Here is a 16,477-nt window from a genome sequence, read left to right as displayed (position 1 = left end):
ACCGGGAGCTGCCGGGGGAAGGAGGGGACCGGCAGCGCCTGGCAGGACGCCCCAGGAGCGACCCTACTGGAAAAGGAGAAAAGTCTGAAGTTTTTAGGTCTGGGGATAAAAAAAGGAGACCGGGAGCATCGCAGGGCACCGAGTCCCGGCCGAGACCCCGCAGCGGGGGCTCCTGAGGTGTGCGTATCCCCCGGGGCTGGCGTTACCGACTCGCCGCCGGCCTGAGGAGCCCCGGGGGAGGCCGCACCCGAGCCTGGCGGGGCCGAAGGCCGGGCCCGAGCCCTCGCAGCGAGCCGGGGGTGGGTGGGCACCGCCTCCCTCCAACGCCGGCCACGGGCCCGCCCCGCCCGGCCCGGCCAAGGCTGCCGGAGAGGCCCCGCGGAGCGCCGCGGGGGGTGTGCGAGCGTGCAGCGAGGCCCGGGGCTGCCCGCGGGAGGCGGCCGGGAAGCACCGGGAAGTTGGCGGCGAGGCCCCCAGCAGGCTCCAAGTCCAACGCACACCCCCGAGAACCCACCCCCGCCCCACCGGGGCCTGCCCCGCCCGCCCCGCAGCAGGCCCGGGCTGGGCCGCAGCCGGGAGGGCCCCAGAGAGCGAAACCGGGAAGAGGGAAGCGGGAACTATGCCCCCACCGCGGCCCGGCCCGGCCCGGCCCGAGCTGAGCCTCCCGCGGCGCTGCCCTGCTGCTGGCTGCTCGCCGGTGCCGCCTCGGACCCCTGGCCCCGGACCCTGCCGCAAGCTCCCCCCGAGCCCTTCCCCCCCCCCGCGCCCCCTCCCTCACTCACGCGCTGCTGCTGCCGCCGCCGCCGCCTCGCGCTGCCGCTCGCGGACCCCCCCCCCCTCAGCCCGCGCCCCGCGCCCGCCCCGCGCCAGGCAGCGGGCGGGAGTGACGTCACCGCCAACGCCGAGCACCCCCTGCAGGGGTGGGGTGGGAAGGGGGAGAGGCGGGGCCAGGCCTGAGCAATCGATCGCTGGGCATGGCGATGGGACGCCCCCTGGCGGTAGGCGAGAGATACTGCAACGCTCCGCGCAGCGGGGGGAGAAACCGCGGGGCGGGGCGGGGCTGCAGCGCTCTGTGTGTGCGTGTGCGGGGCAGGGGTGTCTCGTCACCCCCAAGGCAGCCCCCTCTCCCCTGACCCCACCTGTCCGTGGGGCGCTGCGGGCCGCACCCCACCCAACGCCCCCCAACTCCACCCTAACGGTGCATGCCTAGGGGGTGTGGAGGGTCCCCTCCCCCCCAAATTCACCCCTAAACATTCTGCGGCTGTGGAGGGGAGAGAGGATCCTGTCACCCCAAATCCTCCCCAGACCCTTGTGGCTGGGGGGTGCATGGGGTCCCAGCGCCTGAACCCCCCCCCCAAACCTGCGTGGCTGGGTCTCATCACCCCAAACACCCCCCAGGCCACATGGCTGTGGGATGCAGAGGGCCCCATTGCCCCCAACCCAACACGTGCTTGGCTGTAGGGTGTGGGGGGTCCTGTCCCCCCAACCCTCCCCTCAACCCTTCCCCATGCCTCCTCCCAACCCCCACCCCAAACCTCCCTCAGCAGCACCCAGAGGCCTGGACCCACCTGCATGGGGACAAGTCCTTTATTTGCCACGGGCTAAGGCCACATTTTGGACACGGGGGTGCCTGTGTGTCCCCAGACACGTGTCCCCCACGTCGAGGAGCAGGGACCCTCCTGAGTGGGATCCCCCAGGCTGGGACTCCCCTGCGTTAAGGCCACTGGAAAAACTGGGCTGGTCCCAGCCCTGGGGCAAGAGGGGAAGGACACCCCCACCCCTCTGTGGCCCCCTGGGACTCCAGTGCCCAGGGACCCCCCTAGGATCTGCCCAGCTTAGCCAGGAGCCTGGTGGGGGGACAGGAGAGGGAGGCAGAGCAGGGCTGGGTGCCCCCCAGCAGTGTCCAGTCCCAGGGTGCTACAGGAGGGTGCAGTCCAGATCCGGCTTCTGGCGCTGCCTGCGCTCGGCGGGCGGCCGGGCACGCGCCTGCGGGCACAGGGAGAGAGGGGCTGGGGAGGGGCAGCACCAGCACAGACCACCCCCCCAAAAATCATTGCAGGGAGCCACCCAGCACCTCCCCCACAGTGGGGCAGAGAGCAGGGGCGGGGAGAGGCACCCACAACCCCCTGCACGCTGCAGTCCTGGGTGGGTTACCCACAGTACCTGCATGGGGACCTGCTGCTGAGAATGAGGAGGAGGCTGAGGCTGCTGCTGCTGATACTCCTCCTGCTGCAGCTGCCTGGCCAGCTCCAGGTCACTGAGTGCTGAGGGGTCCTGGCCCTGCTGCTGCTGCTGCAGTGACAGAGCCATCATGTAGTCCTGGCAGGGTTGGGGAGACAGAAAAAAAAAAAAGAGAGGAGGGGGCTCAGCACAGCGTCCCTGAGTGCTGGGACAAGGCCTTGAGTGGCTCCTGGTTGTCCCCTACCTGGTCCACTTGTCTCTGCTCAGGGGTGGCAGCGGTGGCCCCCTCCTTGCCCAGGGTGTGGCTGAGGTGGAAATCGGTGTCACAGAAGCAGCTGTCCCCATCCACCGTGTGGAGGCTCTCCCAGACCACCCTCTCCTCCTGCAGGAAGCCCTGATCCGTCACCAGCAGGTAGAGGTGGCCCTGGAGAGAGAGGGGGAGGGACAGTTGGGTCTGGCCAGCGTGGAGGTGTAGTGGGGAGGGGGCAGGGAGGTTCTGGCAGGTGGGGAGGGGGTAAGAAAAGCTTCACCTTGTGCTTTGTCATGGTGCTGAAGTGGTTGTTGCGGAAGAAGACGCTGAGCTCACCCTCCTGGACGGCAGCTGTCAGCTCACACAGCCCATGGTAGGTCAGCTGGGAGGCTGTGGACTCCAGGAACTGCTCTGCCACCAGCCCTGGGGTGACACAGCAGGGTGGGAGCAAGGGCCCAGGGCATTCACAGAATCACAGAAGTGTCAGGGTTGGAAGGGACCTCAAGGCTCAGCCAGTTCCAACCCCCCTGCCATGGGCAGGGACACCTCACACCACAGCAGGTTGCTCACAGCCACATCCAGCCTGGCTGCAAACACCTCCAGGGATGAGGCTTCCACCACCACCTCCCTGGGCAACCTCTGCCAGTCTCTCACCACCCTCATGGGGAAGAATTTCTTCCTAACATCCAATCTGCATCTCCCCATTTCTAGTTTTGCTCCATGCCCCCCAGTCCTATCCCTCCCTGACACCCTCAAAAGTCCCTCCCCAGCTCTCCTGGAGCCCCCTTCAGATCCTGCAAGGCCACAAGAAGGTCTCCTGGGAGCCTTCTCCTCTCCAGACTGAACAACCTCAACTCTCTCACAGTCCAGCATCAACCCAACACCACCCAGGTGCCATGGGCACAGGTTTCTGGAACCTCTCCATGGATGGGAACTCCACCACCTCCCTGGGCAACCTCTGCCAGTCTCTCACCACCCTCATGGGGAAGAACTTCTTCCTAAGGTCCAATCTGCATCTCCCCACTTCTAGTTTGGCTCCATTCCCTCTGCTCCTATCACTCCCTGACAGCCTAAAAAGTGCCTCCCCAGCAGTGAGACTCTCCCCACCTCACCTCGGGGTGCCCAGGGAGCTGGGGGCTGGGTGGGGGAGGGGTTGTTACCTTCACTGACCAGGCTGGAGTCGTTGGCCTGTTTGCAGGTAATGATCTTCTCCACCAGCTGGTTGTAGCTCAGCTTGCCCACGGCTTGCACCACCTCTGGGGTCTGCAAGGGAGGGGAAAGGATCATCATGGGCATGTCCAAGAAGCTGGGTTGTGACCTTCCACCATGGGGAAGGAGCCACCATGGAAGGGGCTGGGTTGGAAGTGCCCTTCAAAGATCTAGGACCCACCCCCACCCCTTGCCATGGGCAGGATTCCACTGGATCACAGGATGTCAGGGGTTGGAAGGGACCTCCAGAGATCACTGAGTCCAACCCCCCTGGCAGAGCAGGGCCATAGAATCCAGTGCAGGTCACACAGGGACACATCCAGAGGGGTCTTGAGAAAGTCTCCAGAGAAGGAGACTCCACAACCCCTCTGGGGATCCTGTTCAAAGCCCTCAACATGGCATTACAGAAGGGTTTGGGTTGGAAGCGACCTTCAAAGCTCCTTCAGCTCATCCCCCTGCAGTCAGCAAGGACATCCCCAACCAGAGCAGGTTGCTCAGAGCTCCAAACAATCTTCCTTGGGATGGTGCCAGGGATTGGGCAGCTCCCACCTCTCCGGGCAACCTGGGCCAGGGTCTCACCAGCACTTGGATCATTCCCTTCCCATCCCTGGAGCCACCAGGCAGGCAGCAGGACAGCATTTGGGGGAAGAGGGCAGCTCACCTGGGGGTCCACCAGCCAGCCATGGTAGAGAGGGACATTGAGGAGGTCAAAGACAATGCACTCTGGGGTGTACTCGAAGTCCGAGACCCCTGTGAAGCGCACGTTGACGTCCAGCCCCGTGGAGAGCTTGGGCAGCACCATCATGGTGTCATTGATGTTCTGGGAGGGGAGGAAAGCAGGAGTGGGGGGACACAATGCTCAGGGAGAGGGCTGGCACCCCAAAAAAAGTCTTGCAGCTCAAGGGGGATCCCTTGTGGGGCTGGGTGACAAACGGCCTTGGGCTCCTCACCTGCTGGAAATTCAGCTGCAGCCCTTCGGATGGCTCCCGAGGTTGGGTGGCCAAGATGCAGTCCCCTGCAAGGCAGCAGAGTCAGGCCCTGTGTGCCAGGGAAGCACTGCCTGCCAAGCACAGTCAGCCCCCAGTGTGCCATGAACCACGGCCTGCAGTGTGCCAGTGAACCACTGCCTGCCAGCAGAGTCAGCCCCTGGTGCACAGTGAACCACTGCCTGCAGTGTGCCAGTGAACCACGGCCTGCCAGCACAGCCAACCCCTGGTACACCATGAACCACTGCCTGCAGTGTGCCAGTGAACCACTGCCTGCAGTGTGCCAGTGAACCATGGCCTGCAGTGTGCCAGTGAACCACTGCCTGCCAGCACAGCCAATCCTGGTACACCATGAACCACTGCCTGCAGTGTGCCAGTGAACCACAGCCTGCCAGCATGGTCAGTCCCTGGTACACCATGAACCACTGCCTGCAGTGTGCCAGTGAACCACTGCCTGCCAGCACAGCCAATCCTGGTACACCATGAACCACTGCCTGCAGTGTGCCAGTGAACCACTGCCTGCCAGCACAGCCAGCCCCTGGTACACCATGAACCACTGCCTGCAGTATGCCAGTTACCCAGAGCCTGCCAGCAGGGTCAGCCCCCAGTGTGCCAGTGAACCACTGCCAGCCAGCATGGTCAGCCCCTGGTGTGGCTGTGAACCATTGCCTGCAGTGTGCCAGTGACCCACAGCCTGCCAGCAGGGTCAGCCCCCAGTGCCATGACCCACAGCCTGCCAGCAGGGTCAGTGCCCAGTGCTCCATGACCCACAGCCTGCCAGCAGGGTCAGTCCCCAGTGCCATGACCCACAGCCTGCCAGCAGGGTCAGTGCCCAGTGCCATGACCCACAGCCTGCCAGCAGGGTCAGTCCCCAGTGCCATGACCCACAGCCTGCCAGCAGGGTCAGTGCCCAGTGCTCCATGACCCACAGCCTGCCAGCAGGGTCAGTCCCCAGTGCCATGACCCACAGCCTGCCAGCAGGGTCAGCCCCCAGTGCCATGACCCACAGCCTGCCAGCAGGGTCAGCCCCCAGTGCTCCATGACCCACAGCCTGCCAGCAGGGTCAGCCCCCAGTGCCATGACCCACAGCCTGCCAGCAGGGTCAGTCCCCAGTGCTCCATGACCCACAGCCTGCCAGCAGGGTCAGTCCCCAGTGCTCCATGACCCACAGCCTGCCAGCAGGGTCAGTGCCCAGTGCTCCATGACCCACAGCCTGCCAGCAGGGTCAGCGCCCAGTGCTCCATGACCCACAGCCTGGCAGCAGGGTCAGCCCCCAGTGCTCCATGACCCACAGCCTGGCAGCAGGGTCAGCCCCCAGTGTGCCAGTGAACCATAAGCCACCCCCTGGCAGTGTGCCCAGCAGGGACTCACCTAAATGTGCCATCAGCTCCTCTGCTGTGATCACCTCCTTCTGCGGGGGCAGCTTCACCTGGAAGCATGGAGAAGCTGGGGCCTGCCCCCCGGCGCCTTCCCCTCCCCAGCTTGTGGGGGAGCTCAGCTCGATGCCCCCTCACCAGGCCCCCCCCAGACGCCCCCCTGCTGCGCCCTGCTTGCCTTCCACTGGAGGAAGAGGATGTTGATGATGGCCAGCAGGGGGCAGGGCCCGTTCTGGCTCTGGGTGATGATGGGGGTCCGCTCGCCCTTCCACCTGATCCACTTCACGCAGTAGAAATCCTCCTCCGCGTCCCGGCTCGGGCTCCGCCTCTGGGGGCACTCAGCTGCCGGCTCCACCGCCCTGGCAGCCGGGCTGGGCACGGGGGTACCCTCCACGGCCCCCCCAGCTTCTGAGGGTTGCTTCTCCTTGGCATCACCCTGGGGATGCTCATCGAGGGGGCAAGGCAGGGGCACCTCCTCGGCCCCGCCGCAGGGCACCGCGGTTTGCCCGGCTGGTGCCACACTGTCCTGGGTATCACCTGGAATTCCATCCCTGCCAACAGCCGCCTGGATGCCAGCTGGAATTCTGTCCTTGCCAACAGCCTCCTGGATGCCACCTGGAATTCCATCCCTGCCAACAGCCTCCTGGATGCCACCTGGAATTCTGTCCTTGCCAACAGCCTCCTGGATGCCACTTGGAATTCCGTCCCTGCCAACAGCCTCCTGGACGCCACCTGGAATTCCGTCCCTGACAATGACCTCCTGGATGCCACCTGGAATTTCATCCCTGCCAACAGCCTCCTGGACGCCACCTGGAATTCCGTCCCTGACAATGACCTCCTGGATGTCACCTGGAATTTCGTCCCTGCCAACGGCCTCCTGGCTTCCAGACAGAATTCCATCACTGCCAAAGACCTCCTGGGTGCCACCTGGAATTTCATCCCTGCCAACAGCCTCCTGGATGCCACCTGGAATTTCGTCCCTGACAATGACCTCCTGGATGTCACCTGGAATTCCGTCCCTGCCAACAGCCTCCTGGATGCCACCTGGAATTCTGTCCTCCTCTGGGAGCTGGGAGGTCCTTTCACCACTGGAAGGGGCTGGGATTGTCCCTTCCTGCTTGGGTGGCTGCTCCATGAGGCTCTCACTGTGGCCTTCTGCCTCAGGCAGGTCTGGATCAGGCTCCTGGGAATGCTCTAGGTCCATCCTGGATCAGCTGCATCCCAAATCTCTCCCTTAGAAGGGCAAATTTGGGTATTCCAAGAAAAAGAAGACGTTTTAGTTCAGTTTCTGAGCTCCTTTAGCTCCCATTTTTTCCTCCCCAGTCCCTGCGTCCAAATCCTCTTTCAGCAGTTCAATGTTTGTGGATTTTACCTGTTCCAGGGAAAATCCCAAACTCACCTGGGAAGAATCCAGGGACTCAGTGCAGCAGTGGTAGGGAGAGGTTGGAGCCCAGCACCTCCAAGAGAGATTTCCTGCAAATTCAGCCCAGAGAACAGGAACCTGAGGAGAAAGTTGGGAAATTTGGGTTAGAAACACTCAAAAGGTTTGGGAAATTTGCTTTGCAACAGTCAAAGAGATTTGGGAATTTGGCTTTCGAATATCCAAGAGATCTGGGAATTTGGGTTAGAAAGATCCAGATTAAACAAGACAATAAAAATTAATTTTAAAAATAAAATTAAAAAAATTCAATTAAAAAATGCTAAAACCCAGGGAAAAAGAAGTGTAAAATGTACAAAATTTTAAAAGGTTCAAAAAAAAAGATTTAAAAAGTAGAAAAAGGGTTTAAAAGGTAAAAGAATAGGTTAAAAAAGGTTAAAAAATAATTTAGAAAGTAAAAAAAAGGTTTAAAAAGTTAAAAAAGGTTTAAAAAAGGTTTAAAAAAGTTTATAAAATGTACAAAAAACTTCTAAAATAGTAATAAAGACAACGAAAAACAGTTAAAAGGTAAAAAAAATTTAAAAAAGTAAAAATACATAAAGAAATAAATTAAAAAATGTTTAAAAGAGCAAAAAAAGTTTTCAAAGTTAAAAAAGTTAAGTTTAAAAATAAGTTTAAAAAGTAAGCTAAAAATAAGAAGTTTAAAAAAGTTTTAAAAAATAAGTTTAAAAATAAGTTTAAAAAGTAAGCTAAAAAATAAGAAGTTTAAAAAAGTTTTAAAAAATAAGTTTAAAAATAAGTTAAAAAAGGCTAAAAAAAAAAGCTAAAAAAAGCCCAAAAAGAAGCCCAAAAAGAAGCCCAAAAAAAGCCCAAAAAAAGCCCAAAAAAAGCTAAAAAAAAAGCTAAAAAATAAACTAAAAAAAGCTAAAAAATAAGCTGAAAAAGCTAAAAAAAGCTTAAAAAGATTAAAAATTAAAAAGCTAAAATAAGCTACAAAAAAGCTGTAATAAAAGCCATAAAAAAGCTACAAAAATAAGCTAAAAAAAGATAAAATAAAAGCAAAAAGCTAAAAAGAGCTAAAAAAAGCTAAAAGTTTTTCCAGTTAAAAAAATAAGTTAAATAAGTTTTAAAAAGTTGAAAACCTGAGTTGAAAAACAGTTTTTAAAGTTGCTAAAAAGTAAAAAAAGAAGGAAAGCTAAAATAAGTGAAACCCAACAAAATCAGTTAAAAAAGTAAAGATCAGTTAAAAGACAATAAAATAAAAAATAGTTAAAAACTTAGGGGAAAAAAAAACATCAGTACAAAACCAAACAGTAAACAAAACCAAACCAGTAACAAACAAACAGTAAGAGCGCAGTCCCAACCCAGTCCGGACCCAGTCCGGACCCATTAACCCCCCCCAGCGAACCCCCTCCCACCCTCCTGTTTTCGCCGTGTGCCCACGGAGCCCTGGGCACTGCCCGCGGTGCCAAACCCACCCTGCCAGCCTCGGTGGCAGCCGCAGCCCAGGCTTGGCGTCGGCGGAGGCGCCGGGATCCGGTAAAACCGGCTGGGGGTGGCCGAGCCCGCCCGGGGCGAGGGGGTGGCGCTAGGAGGGGGAGGGGCTGGTGGCGAGGGGCTGGGGGGGTCGCCACCACCCTGCCTCAGTTTCCCCGGAGCCCCCAGCCCACCGCCGCTGAGCCCCAGGCCAGCTTGGCTGTCACTGTCACGGATCCGCTGTCACCCTCCACCCGCGGCCGTCACTCGTGGGGCACTCGGAAGGTTGTCACCCACCCGAGCACCCCCAAGCCCCCACCCCTCAAGGCCACCCCCGCTGTCCCCCAGCCCAGCTCTTACTTTGCGGCCGCTTTGCTGCCGGCGTTGCCTCGCCCTCCTTATCCTTTTTCCCCCCTCTTTTTCCCTTCTTTTTTCTACCTTTTATCTTTTCTCCTTCTTTATTCCTTCTTCTTTTCCTTCTTTTTCCTTTTCCTGTTTTCCCTCTTCTTTTCTCCTCTTTTCTCCACCTTTTTTCCTTCTTTCCTTTTTTTCCTTTTCCTTTTAGTTCTTGCTCCTTTTTTATTTCTCTTTAATCTTTTTTTCTATTTTTGCCTCTTTTCCTTATTTTTTCCTCTTTTATTTTTTCCTCTTTTCCTTATTTTTTCCTCTTCTTTTCTCTTCTCTTTTTTCTTTATTCCTTTTTGCTCTTTTTCTTCTTCTTTTATTTACTCCTCCGTTTTCCGTTTTCCTCTTCTTTTGCCTTTTTCCTTCTTTTATCCTCTTATCTTTATTCCTTTTCCCTCTTCTTTTATTCCTTATTCCTTCTTTCCTCTTTATTCCTTCTTTCCTCTTTATTCCTTCTTTCCTCTTTATTCCTTCTTTCCTCCCTTTCCTTTTTCGCTTTTTTTCCTTATTCCTTCTCCTTTTTTTCCCCCTCCTTATTCCTCCCCTTTCCCTGCTTTTTATTCTTCTTTACTCGTCCTTTTTTTTCCTTTTCCTCTTCTGCTTTTTTTTCCCTTCTCCTTTTTTCCCCAACGGGCAGAGGCCTAATCTCCGTCACCAGCCCCACGCTCCAGCTCTGCAGGGAAGGAGGATTTACTGCGGGGGAGGAGGAAGAGAAGGAGGAGATGGAGAAGGGAGGAGGAGGAGGAGGAAGAGGAGGATGGGCAGGAGGGGTGGGGAGAGAAGACAGCAGGCAGCTGCCTCCTCCACCACCAACCCTCCACCAATTCCTACCGCGTCTGGGGGAGGCCTCACCAGCAGCACCACCAAAACTCAGCCCTTTTGCCCCGTTTCGAAGCCAGACCCCGGGGAGGAAACCAGGCGGACATTGGATATTTATCTGCCCTCCCCACACACATACACTCAATTCCACCTACACCTCCCACTTCAACCACCAGCCGCAGTGGCCCCACCAGACCCTTACTGGTCACCAGTAAGCCCTTAACCGGCTTGGGATGGGGGTGACGCCATTTTGTGACGGCATCAAATCTCAAAACGGGGGACGGGGAGAGAGGTGTCCCGATCCAGCTTTGGGAGGGTGTGGGGAGACCCAGACTCGGCCTAGAGCTGGCAACAGGTGGGTGCGGGGCTGTGAATTCCACCCCAGTATAAACCAGTACCAACTCCCCCCCAAAACAGCTCCCCTTAGAGCCTGCCGCGGGGGATGCTGGGAAGGGGGCGGGGACAGCGGGCGGAGGGCTTTCCAGCACCCCCCGCGGCACGCCTCGTCCATCCCCACCGCTTGCCCCCGCCCCCTTCCCAGCACCCCCCGCGGCAGGCCTCGTCCACCCCTAGCTCTTGCTCCTCTCCCTTCCCAGCACCCTCCGCGGCAGGCCTCGACCATCCCCACCGCTTGCCCCTCCCTTCCCAGCACCCCCTGCGGCAGGCCGCGCCCCGCGGCCTGGGAAGGGGCGGAGGGAAGGGCAGGGCCGCGCTGGGCCGTGCTGGGTGATCCTGGGTCGGGCTGGGTTGGCTCGGGCGCGGATCGGCGCCGTTATGGAGCGGTTCCTGGAGGGGAACCGGGCGGCTTTGCAGGTAGAGGGGTTTGAGAGTTGGGGGGGAGTGGGAGGGGGAGTGGGTGCCCAGGGAAATGGGGTTCAGGGGGGGACTGGGTGGGCAAGGAGTTGGGGTGCAGGGAGGAAGGGGTGCAGGGAGAAGTGAATGACCAGGAGACTGGTATGGGGGGCTGGGTGCCCGGGGGGCTGGGTGCCCAGGGAACTGGGGTGAAGGGGGGGCTGGGTGCCGTGGGAACTGGGGTGTATGGGGGGGCTGGGTGCCCTGGGAACTGGGGTGAAGGGGAGGCTGGGTGCCCTGGGAACTGGGGTGTATGGGGGGGCTGGGTGCCCTGGGAACTGGGGTGAAGGGGAGGCTGGGTGCCCTGGGAACTGGGGTGGAGAGGGGCTGGGTGCCCTGGGAATTGGGGTGTAGGGGGGGGCTGGGTGCCCTGGGAACTGGGGTGAAGAGGGGCTGGGTGCCCTGGGAACTGGGGTGAAGAGGGGACTGGGTGGCCATGGAATTGGGGTGCATGGAGGACGGGGTGCCCAGGAAAACAGGGTGCAGGCAGAACTGTATGGCCAGGAAAGTAAGGTGCAAGGGGAGATGGGTGCCCAGGGAGCTGGGGTACAGGGGGGACTGGTTGCAAGGATTACTGGGTGCCCAGGGAACTGGGGTGCAGGGGAGGACTGGGTGCCCCCTTGAGCAGAGGGGCACTGAATCCCTGTGGACTGGGTGCCTGGGGAGGAGGAGGGTGCCATGGGGATCAGGAAGCAAGAGGGAAGAGGGGTGCCCAGGGATTGAAATGCAGAGGGGAGCAGAGTGGGGGATGACTGAGTGCCCAGCACAGTGGGGTGCAGGATGGAGCTGGGTATGGGTGCTGTGGGGAGCAGGGTGCCCAGGGCCTGGGGTGTCACAGGGGAGCAGAGTGGAGAGAGGATTCCTGATTGGGATGCGTCCCCCTGGGATGGCTCCTGCCAGCGTCCCCCTGGGGTGGCTCCTGCCAGCGTCCCCCTGGGGTGGCTCCTGCCAGCGTCCCCCTGGGGTGGCTCCTGCCAGCGTCCCCCTGGGGTGGCTCCTGCCAGCATCCCTCTGGGGTGGCTCCTGCCAGCATGTCTCTGGGGTGGCTCCTTCCCTTCCTCACAGCCCCCCTCAGATCTGCCATGGCTCAGCTCCAGCCCCCTCCCCAGGCTCCAGCCCTGCTTATTCCTCTCCCTGCTCCCAACTCTCCCACCCTGAGCTGCCTCTTTGAACTGGGGGACAAGAGCAAGGCAGGGCTCAGCCTAAACCAGTTCCACAGCCAGGAGCTTCCCAGCACCTCCCACTGCAGCCCTGCAGCCCCCTGCCAGCTGCAGGCAGCTCTCAGTTGTTTACTTCCTTGCTTTGTACCAAATGAATCAGGGAATCTGGGTTATGGCAATGAGTGATTGGCACCAAAAAAGGGGACCTGCAGGCAGGCTGGCTCCCTGGGGCAGGTGGCAGGACTGGCACCAGCAGCAGGGCATGGAGCATTTGTGGGGTGGCATGGGGGGGTTGGGGGGGGAACGTTTTTCATGCTGGAAAAAACCAAAAGGAGTGAAAGGTGTTTGAAGGGGGACAGGCAGCCCCAAACTCACCAAAGACAAAAAGAGCCAAACCCCAACGAAAGACTTTGGTTTGGGGTTTGAACATTAAATGCTGCCAGGGCTGCCGTGGTGCCTTCTGATGTGGGCAGGTCCCTGTGCCCACTGCCACTGTGGCTGAGCTGGGTTTGCCTCTTCCCCTCAGGGCCATGATGTTGTGCCCAGGCTCTGCCTGTCCTCCCCAGGGCCCTGCTGTGCCCAGTTGCATGCAGGTGCCCCCAAAACGTGAGGTTTCTCACGCCAGAAATGGATCCTGGCCTGATCCCATCCCGAGGGCACCAGCCTGGGGGGGGTGTCAGGACCCCCATCTGCTGCCAAGGGTGGCTGAGAGATGGGTGGCAGCACCCAGAACTGTCAGGGATGGAAGGGACCCCAAGGCTCAGCCAGTTCCAACCCCCCCCCCGGAAGGGACCCCAAGGCTCAGCCAGTTCCAACCCCCCTGCCATGGGCAGGGACACCTCCCACTGGAGCAGGTTGCTCAGAGCCACCTCCAGCCTGGCCTTAAAAGCCTGCAGGGATGAGGGATGGCAGGGGATGGGGAGCAGGCTGGGGGGAAGGGGAGCAAGCTGGGGGGACGGGGAGCAAGCTGGGGGGGACGGGGAGCAAGCTGGGGGGGACGGGGAGCAGGCAGGGGGGACGGGGAGCAGGCTGGGGGCGATGGGGAGCAGGCAGGGGGGACGGGGAGCAGGCTGGGGGGGACGGGGAGCAAGCTGGGGGGACGGGGAGCAGGGTGGGGGCGATGGGGAGCAGGCAGGGGGGACGGGGAGCAGGCTGGGGGGGACGGGGAGCAAGCTGGGGGGACGGGGAGCAGGGAGGGGGGACGGGGAGCAAGCTGGGGGGGACGGGGAGCAGGCTGGGGGGGACGGGGAGCAAGCTGGGGGATGGGGAGCAGGCTGGGGGCGATGGGGAGCAGGCAGGGGGACGGGGAGCAGGCTGGGGGGGACGGGGAGCAGGCAGGGGGGACGGGGAGCAGGCTGGGGGGGACGGGGAGCAGGCAGGGGGGACGGGGAGCAGGCTGGGGGCGATGGGGAGCAGGCTGGGGGCGATGGGGAGCAGGCAGGGGGGGACGGGGAGCAGGCTGGGGGGATGGGGAGCAGGCTGGGGGCGATGGGGAGCAGGCAGGGGGCGATGGGGAGCAGGCAGGGGGGACGGGGAGCAGGCTGGGGGGGACGGGGAGCAGGCAGGGGGGAGGGGGAGCAGGCGGGGGGGACGGGGAGCAGGCAGGGGGGACGGGGAGCAGGCTGGGGGGGACGGGGAGCAGGCAGGGGGGACGGGGAGCAGGCTGGGGGCGATGGGGAGCAGGCTGGGGGCGATGGGGAGCAGGCAGGGGGGACGGGGAGCAGGCTGGGGGGGACGGGGAGCAGGCAGGGGGGACGGGGAGCAGGCTGGGGGGACGGGGAGCAGGCAGGGGGGACGGGGAGCAGGCTGGGGGCGATGGGGAGCAGGCTGGGGGCGATGGGGAGCAGGCAGGGGGGGACGGGGAGCAGGCTGGGGGGATGGGGAGCAGGCTGGGGGCGATGGGGAGCAGGCAGGGGGCGATGGGGAGCAGGCTGGGGGGATGGGGAGCAGGCTGGGGGCGATGGGGAGCAGGCAGGGGGCGATGGGGAGCAGGCAGGGGGGGACGGGGAGCAGGCTGGGGGCGATGGGGAGCAGGCTGGGGGCGATGGGGAGCAGGAGGGCCACATCAGAGCCGCCCCCGACGCCTCCCACCCCGGCAGGAACGCATCCGGCGGCGCCAGGAGGTCCACGTGGTGCTGGGGAACGAATCCTGCGACCTGGACTCCACCGTCTCGGCCCTGGCCTTGGCTTATTTCCTGGCGCAGGTGAGGTTTGCCTGGCGGCTGTAGGGGGCCGGCGGGGCGGCTCGGGGGGAGGGGAGACCTCAGCAGGTGTTCCCCTCCCCCACCCCCACCCCCAGACCTCCCCTGCCGCCCCAGCTGCTGCCTTCGTGCCGGTGCTGAACATCCCCCGCGCCGACTTCGCCCTGCGGACCGAGACGGCCTGGCTGCTGCGGGAGCAGGGAGTCCCTGCCGCCGGCCTCGTCTTCCGGGATGAGATCCAGCTGGGGGCGCTGCACCGCGCGGGCCTCCTCTCCCTCACCCTGGTCGATCACCACATCCTGACAGGGTGAGCCTGGGGGACAAGCAGGGACCACCCACCCACCCCCACCCCCCAAAGCCTGGCTTGGTTGCAGTGCAGGGAAGGTGAAATCTTTTTTGCCTAACCCTGCCCTGCTCTGGGCTGCTCTCCCTCATCCTGCTCCATCACATCCTGCCAGGGGCAGCCTGGGGGACAAGCAGGGACCACCCACCCCCCAAAGCCTGGCCTGGTTGCAGTGCAGGGAGGGTGAAATCTTTTTTGCCTAACCCTAACCTTGCCTCACCCTGGGCTGCTCTCCCTCATCCTGCTCCATCACATCCTGCCAGGGGGAGCCTGGGGGACAAGCAGGGACCACCCACCCCCCAAAGCCTGGCTTGGTTGCAGTGCAGGGAGGGTGAAATCTTTTTTGCCTAACCCTAACCCTGCCCCAGAGGTGTTTTTAGGGTAGGAGCTGAGAGGTGTAGAAGGGTTTTAAGGTAGGAGGAGAGGAGCAGAGGGGGTTGCCAGGCTCTGTTTGGGGGTGATCCCCAATCTCCACCAGCTGCGAGGTGGTTGGGGGTGGGGAGCAGACTAGGGGCAGCTTTATTTTGCCAGTGCTTTTTGCCTCTCCTGCTGGGAGGGGAGCCAGGGTACAGCAGGGCTGGGGAAAAAGGTCCTTAGCCCCACGAGAATCACAGAACTGTCAGGGCTGGAAGGGACCTCAAGGCTCAGCCAGTCCCAACCCCCCTGCCATGGGCAGGGACACCTCACACCACAGCAGGTTGCTCACAGCCACCTCCAGCCTGGCTGCAAAAACCTCCAGGGGTGAGGCTTCCACCACCACCTCCCTGGGCAACCTCTGCCAGGCTCTCACCACCCTCATGGGGAAGAATTTCTTCCTCACATCCAATCTGAATCTCCTCCCCTCTAGCTTAGATCCATTCCCCCACTTTGGATCCATTCTCCCCTTTGCATCCATTCCCCCACTTTGGATCCATTCCCCCCCCAGTCCTATCCCTCCCTGGCACCCTAAAAACTCCCTCCCCAGTTTTCCTGTAGCCACCTCCAGCCTGGCCTTAAAAACCTCCAAGGGATGAACCTTTCATCACCTCCCTGAGCAAAACTCCCTTTGGAAGGAAATGCTTCTGGTGGCTTCTTCCAGGCTTAGGATGAGGAGTTGGAGAGTCCTGGAGGGGCAGAGGCTCAGCCCAGGCCCTGCTTTGCCACCACCTGCCTCCCAGTGAGCCCAAGCCCAGCACCTCCCAGCTCTGGGCAGGACATTGCTGGGGACGTCCCTCTCACCCTGACTCCTCCCAGCTCTGGGCTGTCTCTCTCTCAGCTGGGGACATCCCTCTCACCCTGACTCCTCCCAGCTCTGGGCAGTCTCTCTCTCAGCTGGGGACATCCCTCTCACCCTGACTCCTCCCAGCTCTGGGCAGTCTCTGTCTCAGCTGGGGACATCCCTCTCACCCTGACTCCTCCCAGCTCTGGGCAGTCTCTCTCTCAGCTGGGGACATCCCTTTCACCCTGACTCCTCCCAGCTCTGGGCAGTCTCTCTCTCAGCTGGGGACATCCCTCTCACCCTGACTCCTCCCAGCTCTGGGCAGTCTCTCTCTCAGCTGGGGACATCCCTCTCACCCTGACTCCTCCCAGCTCTGGGCAGTCTCTGTCTCAGCTGGGGACATCCCTCTCACCCTGACTCCTCCCAGCTCTGGGCAGGACATTGCTCAGTCTCAGCTGGGGACGTCCCTCTCACCCTGACTCCTCCCAGCTCTGGGCAGGACATTGCTCAGTCTCAGCTGGGGACGTCCCTCTCACCCTGACTCCTCCCAGCTCTGGGCAGTCTCTCTCTCAGCTGGGGACGTCCCTCTCACCCTGACTCCTCCCAGCTCTGGGCAGTCTCTGTCTCAGCTGGGGACGTCCCT

At 60.9% G+C, this 16,477-nt stretch overlaps 1 protein-coding gene across 2 annotated transcripts; it reads right to left on the bottom strand.

Moving 5' to 3' along the window:
• Nucleotides 1-1,580: 1,580 nt before the first annotated feature.
• Nucleotides 1,581-10,384, bottom strand: MINDY1 (MINDY lysine 48 deubiquitinase 1). Of its 2 annotated transcripts, none has more exons than XM_054396961.1 (11): nt 9,217-10,384; nt 7,402-7,503; nt 6,181-7,235; nt 5,998-6,055; nt 4,591-4,655; nt 4,302-4,460; nt 3,592-3,694; nt 2,712-2,854; nt 2,426-2,605; nt 2,164-2,319; nt 1,581-1,986 (listed from the first exon to the last, which is right to left on the bottom strand). In XM_054396961.1, the coding sequence occupies exons 3-11, from the start codon at nt 7,204-7,206 to the stop codon at nt 1,918-1,920; spliced, it is 1,959 nt and encodes a 652-aa protein (XP_054252936.1). In that variant the 5' UTR covers nt 7,207-7,235; nt 7,402-7,503; nt 9,217-10,384; the 3' UTR covers nt 1,581-1,917. The 2 variants fall into 2 exon arrangements, with proteins under 2 accessions (XP_054252936.1, XP_054252937.1); XM_054396962.1 differs by having other exon boundaries at nt 9,295-10,384.
• Nucleotides 10,385-16,477: the final 6,093 nt, after the last annotated feature.

The sequence above is a fragment of the Indicator indicator genome, chromosome 40, assembly GCF_027791375.1.
Source record: "Indicator indicator isolate 239-I01 chromosome 40, UM_Iind_1.1, whole genome shotgun sequence".
Classification (NCBI taxonomy): domain Eukaryota; kingdom Metazoa; phylum Chordata; class Aves; order Piciformes; family Indicatoridae; genus Indicator; species Indicator indicator.
This window is presented reverse-complemented; position numbering and strand designations above follow the sequence as displayed.